The 9,895-nt window shown below is 38.0% G+C and overlaps 1 protein-coding gene across 1 annotated transcript; it reads left to right on the top strand.

Annotated features, from left to right (window-relative positions):
* Positions 1-5,427: 5,427 nt before the first annotated feature.
* Positions 5,428-6,891, top strand: LOC103514652. Its single transcript, XM_008479551.2, has 2 exons — positions 5,428-5,846; positions 6,159-6,891. The coding sequence occupies exons 1-2, from the start codon at positions 5,580-5,582 to the stop codon at positions 6,477-6,479; spliced, it is 588 nt and encodes a 195-aa protein (XP_008477773.1). The 5' UTR covers positions 5,428-5,579; the 3' UTR covers positions 6,480-6,891.
* Positions 6,892-9,895: the final 3,004 nt, after the last annotated feature.

Here is a 9,895-nt window from a genome sequence, read left to right on the forward strand (position 1 = left end):
TCGTCTCACAATTAAGAGAAGAGTTGAAGAGAGGAGAGGGAGAGAAATAGATGATGGAAAGAGAAATGTGATATTCAATTCTGTGACCTGAATTCTTGTTAAATATACAGGTGGATTTTTCGAGTATTTCGAGGGGTTTTAGTTGTCTTTTTTTTTCTCTTCTAATAATAAAAATATTTCCCAAAATGGCGAGGAGAAAGAGAGAAAAAGAAAGAAAGGGAGGGAGAAGGAATGGGAGGTATAGAGAAATAATGGGAGGTCGAGGGAAAGAATGGAGATGGAGAGAAGAATGGGAGAGAGGGAAAGAGAATGATGCAAAGAGAAATATGATATTCAATTTTGTGACCCCGTATTTCGTGTTTTTTTTTTTTTTTTTTTTTTTTTTTTTTTTTTTTTTTTTTTTTTTTTTTTTTTATCACAGGTATACCAGGCGTATTTTTTTTTTTTTTGTTTTTTATGTTTGGTATTTTTTTAATCACAGGTATACCAGTCGAAATAAAAAGTAATAATGAAATAAATTCTCCAAAAGGCAATAATGAGAGAGAAGAGGAGGAGGAGGAGGAGTAAATACCGGTATCATTGTTTTATAACAATCGATAGGAGAGAGAGAGAAAGAGAGAGAAAGGGTAAAAAATGGGATACCTAATTCCTATGTATCAGCATTCCTGCATAAAAACCCACCCATGAGTCTATGTATAGCCCTCTTTTCAGGCCCCGAACCCATTTTTCGTCCCCCCTTTCGCACCTCAAACCCACTTTTCGTCTCTCGTTCAGACGCCCATTTTTCGGAGTCAGTTAGCAGATAAGAGAAAACCCGCCGATAACTAATGAGCTGAAATTCAAACCAGAATGCATAGGGAACCAATAAGCATGAATTTATCACCGAGGGAAATCGAACGGAGAATCAGGGGGATGGGGGGATTGCAGTGGCGTGGTTGGTAAATGTGAATTGCGAAAAGAATCTGCCAGCCTGTGACGGGTTGACAAACGCAGTAATATCAATCATAAATAAATAAAAAAAAATCCCTACATAAGATGTCAAAAAAGGTAGGTGAGAAAATTGCCATGGCTAAGCACAGCTTTTGGATTCTGTAGAATGATTGAAATTTGAAAATTCTGATCTGTGTCAAAAAAGTAAAATCGAACTACACCTCTGAACTTTTCCTCTCTCTCTCTCTCTCTCTCCTGCATGCATTATGTATTAAAATGTTATGCAGGAATCAAACGAATGGAAGTTCCAGCCGTTTCAGGGCCGTAAATGTAGTTCATGTGAGGAGGAGGAGGAGAAGGAGAAGAAGAAGAAGAAGAAGAAGAAGAAGAAGAAGAAGAAGGAGGAGAAGAAGAGGGGGAGATGATCAGCCAATCCTTCCCATGTAACATGAAATAAGTACTAATGACCTAATTTAACAATAAGGGAATGTCCCCCTACATAAGGCCATAAATATCTGAATATAGTTATAATATCGCTCTAAAATTTATTAACAGCGTCCTGCTAAAGAATTCCTTCTTCCCTAAAAAACTCACTCTTAACGTTCTTCCCCTTTAATAACTCAGCGCCCTCTAAATACACATAACGTCCTCTTCCTCAAATAATCTCCCTAAATAACGCTCCCTCCCTAAATAACGACCATCCCTAACTAACGGCCCTACTCCCTCGCTGTCATGTTTCGCCCATGTTGTAACAAGATAAATATTTCATACCCGAAATGCGAAAACTTGAACCCGTAAAATTTTGCTGATATTTCCAATACTGCATGCTGATTTGCCGAAATACATTATGTGTTCTGCACTGTCGAACATTTTCGCAATATTGTTCTATGTCAGCGCTGTCCAACTACCGGGCCATTTTTGTGGCCCGTGAAGCTTTTAGGGTGGGCCCCCTCGGACTTGATTTTCGCTCTTTTACTATGGGGTGGACTCTGAAAATGGAGCATATACCCCCAATCCCCTCAAGACATCCTGGATACGGGCCTGCTCCCCTGTGTATGTGGCCCGCGAAGTACTTGCCAATGTAGCATGTGGCCCGCATACATATGGATTTATGGAAGTTGGAAATTATCCCTTATCATTTTAGAACCACTGAGAGACTAATGGCGTCAGCAAAGGCTCTCTAGCTCTACACTTCTCTCTTGAACGAGCGTAAAAGACTTTATCTTATTAGAGAACTCATTATTGGTTATCGTAAAACGCTTTAGAAAACGGGTTGATCTGAAAAAAACGACATAACCAGCATAAAAGCTGCTTTTATCCTACGAAAAAATTCCCTTTTATAAGAAAAAAAAAAAAAAAAAAAAAAACCAAAATACTCGTATAAACTAAAAAGAAAATGGGGACACTAAAAAATATGCTCAGCCATTCCGAGAACGAGTCTTTGGTGAAAATTGTATGAACGCCGTATATCTTGTGATTATGCAATGTGCAACATTTGAAATATTGATGGAGATGACTGATCTCTCACCTTTACGGGAAATGTATCGTAAGTACGGTACCTACCCAAGTTAGTAAAGTTTCACAAGTAAATAATAATAGGTGCTTTAAGGTACATCTTAGTAGTATCTTTAAGGCCCAATGAGACATTTGTTCTAGTTCTTCTAGGAACTTTTCAATTTCACCGCTGGGGGATCTGTAAAGGGCCAGGCAAGAATGGGGAGGGAGTTTAGAAAAGGAAGAGAGGGAAATTTAGGAAAAGAAAGAGAGAGGAGTGGGAGAAAGAGAGAGGAGTGGGAAATACCACGGGAGAGGAATGAGTACCAGAGGGGAAATAAAGGGGGGGGGGGTCTTCCCCTTTTCCTCCCTTCCTCTTCCCCTTCCACGCTAGAAATGTACATGGAAATCCAGGGTATGCACATATCCGCATTTGGCGAGGGTGGAGAAATGTCGCCCTAAATACCCGAGGAAGGAAATGTGTGTGATTTGTGTGGGAGAAAGGAGGGGGGGAAGGAATTAAAATAACATTTCGTAAAATGGTCTGAGGACAGAGGAAGGGAATGAAGATACCGGGAAGTGAGAAGAGGAGGAGGAGGAGAAGAAGAGGAGGAGGAGAAGAAAAGGAGGAAGAGAAGAAGAGGAGGAAGAGAAGAAGATGAAGAAGAAGAAGAAGAAGAAAAAAAAAAGAAGAAGAAGATGAAGAAAAAGAAGAAGAAAAAAAAGAAGAAGAAGAAGAAGGAGGAAGAGAGAGAGGAAGAAGAAGAAGAAGAAGAAGAGAAGAAGTAGAGGTTGATGTAAATGAAAATGATTAGGATGAGATGTTAGGAGAGAAAAGAGAGTAGAAGGAAGAGGAAGAGAAATTGAAGGGAGAAGAGGAGAAAGTAGAGAAAGATGACGAGGAGGAGGAGAAGAAGGAGGAGGAGCAAGAGGAAGAGAAGAAGTAGGGGGTGTGAATATAAATGGGAAAGATGTTGGGCGAAGAGGAGGAGTAATATTGAGCGCATGATTCTAAATGATAATGATTTTATCAGACTACTTATCATAATATTACTATATTACTAATGCTAAATAACTAATAATAGTAATATTAGTAATATAACTAATAGATTTTAATAATAATAATAATAATAATAATAATAATAATAATAATGACAATAACATTATCTAGTACGAATGATACTTATATTACTAAGAATAATTATAATTACATTACTATTATTATATACCTATATTACTATGCACTGCGAATAATAACTCTCATGATAATACCGTATAAATTAACCTCAAAACATACATCGCCCAAAGTAAATATGTACCTTACATACATCAGATTTAAATTAATTGGACTGAGACATACAGGAGAGAGAGAGAGAGAGAGAGAGAGAGAGAGAGAGAGAGAGAGAGAGAGAGAGAGAGAGAGACACGTATCTCGTTTTCGGTAATTTTTTTCTAATAATAATGAATTAGAAAGTTGTTTGTATTCATCTGTCTCTCTCCCTTTCTCATTAACTAGCTCTGTCTCTCTCTTCCTCCCTATCTCTCTCTCTCTTAAAGTCTCTCTCTCTCTTCTATGCGAAGTTCCCCCTCTCTCTTTCTCCAACTGCATTTCACATCTCCCCTCTCATTTCAATTAACATTGTGGCAAAGGCTCCCTCCATTTCAATTAACTCTGCCGTACAGGTAAAGGTTAGTGCTATGCTAATATACATACCTTAATTAATATCTGATGTGTAATAATTTGCCCAGTTGTTAATAATAGCTGGTGGCTAGTGGAAGTGTATAATAACTTGCCTAGATTATAATAATATCCACCTAATTGTAGACTCTCTGGCTGAGTGGTCAAGAGCACTGGCTTTCCACCTGGAGGTGCTGGGTTCGAAATTGAAGTTTACGTTAAGGAAGACCGCAAAGTCGCAAACTACTAATTAATGGCGTATAATATCTCTAGAAACGCGGTCAAACTTTCTTGACTTGGCCGGGCGAAGCGCTACCGCACTCCCTAATTAATAATTAGTCAATTCTGGCTTTGTTAACCTGGAGGGTAGTAGGTGTGCCTTGTAAGTTCTACGATTCCTGCCCGGGGCGAACTTTATCTCAAATAGGTAAGGTTTGTTCTAGGAACGGCTGGAGTTTCCTTTTAATGTTTCTTGTTTCCTAATAACTGCCAATATAATGTTTAAGTCACCCATCCATTTATTGGCCTTGCTCGGCGTAGCTTAACATAGGTGACGCCAAAACCGGTCCTCAATTAACGACTGAAGTGTTATCTAAAACCACCACTTTCGTGTTCCTAGTAAAAAGACCTTTAATTTGATATATAGGTCGACCAGGTTTGGATAAGTCCTTCTATGGGAACAGACAGACAGACGACACCGAGGCGAATACAATAGCCCGTCCCTTATACCTTTTTTTCATTACTATCGTAATAATAAAGGAAGGACGGGCTAAAAAGTACCTACCTCTATGATCTACAGAGTTGATACATTATTAATTAACCTGCCTAAGTGATTTCATTAGGGAATTAAGAACTTTGCTCAACTTTTAAGCCTCTTTCCCTTTTCTACTAACGTTCTCCCACTATATTTCTTTCCCTCTATCTGTCTTCTCTTTTTTCCCCTTCTTCTCTCTCTCTGTATTGCTCCCCTCAATCTTTCTTTCGTTTTTTCCCTCTCCCTTTGTACCTCCTTCCCTCACTCTTTCGTTCCTTCTTCCTTTTCCTCTCCCTTATATGTAGGTACCTTTACTCTTTGAAGTTTGAACATAAAACTCAGAAATACGAATATGATCATCTTCTCTTCTTATTCTTCCGCTCTCTGAAGAGCTGACAGTTATGCTGTTCGCACTTTTCCAAATATCTTTTGATGTACCGAAAGTTTGGGCAATTGCCAAATCCGTGGTCCGTTTCCTAGGCAACAAAACTAACTTGATGATAGCACTTACACCACATTACGAGTAAAAACTAGCCACGTTATTGAAGTAGTTATTTATTTTCATAAGATTCACGATGTGAAATAAAGGTCAAATACATGAATAATGGAAAATCAAGTCCTAATAATCTAATAGAACTACCTAATTAATTTTATTACAATCTGGAAATAGTTTGGGTCACGCAGCACTCAAATCACTTGGCCATTTTATTAGTATTTTTCGAAATGGCGCGTCCTGCCCGCTCCACCATGGCGCTTTTGGTCGACGAAATCGACACGATTTTCGCTAGGTTCTCCGATCATTGCGCCGTGACGGGAATGGCAGTCTACGATCCGATGGGATCCCCAATCCGATCCAATATGACCAAAGCAGAGACACTCAACTATATCCGAATCGGGATGGATTTGGTACTGAAAGCTCAGAGAGGGATTCAAGATTTCCAGACCCGGGACGAGCTGGAGATGATACGGGTTCGAACTGGGACCAAAGAGGTAGGTTATACGAACTAGGACCAAAGATAAGTCATTGATCGAACGAAGTAAGGCTCTGGTTTCAGGCCAATTTTCGTATTCGACCATTTTGTATTTATGGCCTGGACCATAATTTGAGTGAAAACTTAGTTTTTCAACAATCTGATTGGTAGATTTCAAAATTTTCAGCCAATCAGATGCTTAATTCAAGAATTACACCAGGTTTGAATTCCCAGATTTCCCAGCCTTCAGTTTATCAGATACACGATAGAAGTTGGAATCTGTAATTTAGAAAAATTGGGGTAGTAAAAAATTTCTTTCCAACGTTGCCAGGTGTTCATAGCGCCTCACAAGCTCTTCACCCTGCTTGTCGTGCAAGAGGTTGGCTCTGACAGCTTCGAACCTGATGCTGACGGTGATGCCAAACCTACCTGCGAATGTCCCGACACTTGCGCGCCCTGTGAGTGTGAACTGGAGGTAGACCAGAGGCAGATTGATAAGCTCCTGGAAGATGTGACGTCACAGGAGATAGGTGTAGAAGATAGCGATGAAAGTTGGACGAGAATGGATGAGGCGAGTAGTGAGGAGGAGAAGGAGGAGGAGACGGAAAAGGAAGAGGTGGATGAGTCCCGACCTGTGTCTCCTGAAAAATGAGGAAGCTGGAAGTGAACTGTTTTATGGAGATGGAAAATAGTGGGAGTGTTTTTTATTTATTTATTTATTTATTTTTTATGGAGGTTTGTGAGTTTTTTTGGGAAGTGTTAGGATGTTTTGGAATTTTCTGAAATACTCTGTATAGGTTAGAGATTGGGCGCAACGCTTTGTTATGTGGAGTTCAATAACTTCCATTTTAATTTTTAGCGAGATTTTGTACTACCCAGGTATCATAGTTGTATCAGGTGTAGGTATTATTATAAGATTATTAATGAAATAGTGACCTATTTTGTCTAAAACCTAGTTTTATGAAATCTAATGTCAGTATGGATTAGATAGAGATGTAGAGATAAATGGATTATTGAAGGGACTTACTATGTACAAACTACGCAACACTCCAATTTAGTCTCCCTAAAATCGTTTTCAAATAAATTTAATGTTCCTTGAAATAAATTTATTCCACCTTAGTTCTCTCTCTCTCTCACTCACTTGTTTGACAAAAATAATTTATGAAACAAAAAACACATGCTCCTCTTTATGATGAGGATTATTCCTTTCTCTCTCTCTCTCTCTCTCTCTCTCTCCCTCTATCTTTCTTTCTTCTGCCTCTTTTTGTCTCGCTTTTTTTCTGCTTCTCTCTTCTCTTTTTTTTTATTTCTTATTTTTTTTTAATATAATTAAGCAAGGTCTGTTGTAATAATTATGCATTGTACAATGTTCAACCCATAAAATATACGAGACCCTGTTGAGACTGCTGGGGTAAAGGGACTTTTTAGTCTCATTCGAGCAGGATAAACAAGGTATTGTATTCTATTCTATTCTCTCTTTCTGTCTCCAAGTCTCCATCTCTGTATTCTAGTAATTATATCTCTCTCATCCCCCTCTTCTCTTCTTCACTGTTCCTTTTACCTTTTTTTCCCCTTCTCATTTTCTCCTCTTCCTCATTTTCGTTTTGTTTTTGCCTTTTTCTTTAGTTGGAATTTGGGTTAAAAATATTATTACCCTACTTTGCTCTTAAAATTTGAATGTCTATTTCTAGCACTTTATTTGTCAACATTCTAACTTTTTCCATTTCTCTATTCCTGCCATTTACATAGATTCGGTACTTCCCAAGTTTTCTTAATTTTCTTCTTCACAAGTTTTTTAGATTCGTTATAAAGTCTGCATTAGTTTTCAATATTAAGATTTTCCGACTCTATATTTATGTATAACATATGTATAATGTAGAATAGAATAGAATACCTTGTTTATCCTTCTTGAATGGGACCAAAAAGTCCCTTTATCCCAGCATCAGCAGTCTAAACAAGGTCTTATGTATTTTATGGGTTCTCGTACTTACCCGATCCCCTATATTTGGATTAAAACCCCTACACTCTCCTAACTTATAGTCTGTTACTTTCCCCTATTTAGTTCTCGATCCCTACATTTGGTTCCCCACCCTATTTACACCAAATTACATTGCTTCTCCGACATTTTATTTGCTCCTAATGAAATTTTCGAATAGCATACACAAGGATGTAGCTAGTAACTTAGGAAGGGTTGACGTTGTTTTTTTGCTCCTCAAAAAAAAAAAAAACCTTTTCTACAGTTTCCATGTATTATAGTGTCTTCCCTTCCTCCTTCTCTTCCTCCTCCTCTTCTTCCCCTTTTAGCTCGTCCTTCCTTTATTATTACGATAGTAATAACAAAAGGTATAGTGGACGGGCTATTGTATTCGCTTCGGTGTCTGTCTGTCCCCATAGATCCATAGAAGGACTTATCCAAACCGGGTCAACCTGGTTTTTGGGGGATTTTTTTCACATTTTCTCACACAAATGAGCTCTGATCTCGAAATTTGTCGCGACGACCTATAAACTCAAAGCGAGAAAGTTTTAGATAACACTCCAGTCGTTATTTTAAGACCGGTTTTAGCGTCACTTGTGTTAAGCTACGCCGAGCAAGGCCAATAAATGGATGGGTGACTTAAACATTACATTGGGAATAAAGGGAGAACGGGCTCTAGTCTTGATTTTAAATCATTACATGAAAGTAAAATCGAAAAATCATATCAAGAATAATAATAAACTGAATATTAAACAAATAAGGTAGGTACATGGGTACTGATTTTCTTTAATCACGATCGAATAAACTACGGGCTAAAAAATTCCCGGAGGGACGGGCCCAGCTTGTTTATCCCATCCTCTTCTTCCTCTATATTTTCTTTCTCTCTCTGTTTCTCTTCCCTGTTCAATTTGTTTGTTTTCCACTTTTCCCTCTCTTCGAGTATTTTCACTATCATGTTTTCCCTTTCTTTATTATGACAACTTTTGGCCGGTATTAATTTTCTCTCCCCAGGTTCGAATCCAAGTGGTGACATAAATAATACGTATTTACCGTGAGACAAATATTCTTTTAATAAAAAGATTATTTTGAGGACATTCTTTAATTGAAATAAATATATTCCAGCTCCAGAAAAATAGAACAAACATAGGAGAATTTTCCCCCCTCCAAAGAATGCAGAATTTCGGCAACAGGGCGGCTGGCGGTGGATTTGATCTCTTTCTCTCCAAACTCAGGGATATTGAAGCCCTAGATCTTAAATTTAATAGTCATTAATTTAAAATACTCATTTCATTAGCGTATAGTTAAACTTGTAATTTGATTTCTATTTTATTTTTATTTAATTTTTTATTTTTCATTTTTGTATGTTTTTTTTTCCTTTTGTATTGTTAGCATTAAGTTTTTTTATTGCAATAAATGGGACGTTGTCCCGTAAAATTTTGTAAAAAAAAAAAAAAAAAAAAAAAAAAAAAAACTATTCCGTCCTCCTCTGTTGGATTTGGGAACGATGGAACCTCCGTTGTTAGCTCCCTCTGTCAATCAAACAGATAATGATCACGTGACATCTTTACATTTTTCTAAAAAAAAAAAACATCTTTTTTTTGCTGTGGTCTGGGGGCGAAGGGACTTTTCAGCCCTATTCCAGCAGGAAAAACAATGGTATATTCTGTTCTATTATTTTGAGGTCTGTGAGAGGACTTCCTATAACTGCTCAGGTGCTCAGGTCTTATCAGACTTTTATGACTCTTCTTTTGGGATTTCAAGAACATAAATTGTATGCACGAGGCTGAGAGCACCCCGAAAGAGCCAGCACGTGTTGTCCCAGACTGTCACCCGTGCAGATACAAACCACGCCCAACGTTGCTTCAGGGGTCCGTTGGGACTTAAAAATTAACGTGCTAGTGCCCCAGACTAATAAAGACTACCTTCCCTGGTATTACCTACTTCTTTATGGCTTTGTTTTAAGTGGCAGGGCCGTTGGTCATTGGTCCTATAATAAAATATTTTATTAATTTTGTTTTTTTCTTAATAATGCGGGTAATTTTTTGGGATTTTTTTGCGAAGATAGAGAGAGAGAGAGGGGGAGAGGGAGAGAG

This window comes from Diaphorina citri, unplaced genomic scaffold (assembly GCF_000475195.1).
Source record: "Diaphorina citri unplaced genomic scaffold, Diaci psyllid genome assembly version 1.1 scaffold1197, whole genome shotgun sequence".
In the NCBI taxonomy this organism is placed as follows: domain Eukaryota; kingdom Metazoa; phylum Arthropoda; class Insecta; order Hemiptera; family Psyllidae; genus Diaphorina; species Diaphorina citri.

Excerpts from the sequence above, each read along its gene's own strand:
- LOC103514652 (XM_008479551.2), top strand. The coding sequence starts at position 5,580 with ATGGCGCGTCCTGCCCGCTCCACCATGGCGCTTTTGGTCGACGAAATC. Across the intron at positions 5,847-6,158 it reads TTCGAACTGGGACCAAAGAG|GTGTTCATAGCGCCTCACAA; the intron begins GTAGGTTATACG and ends CAACGTTGCCAG.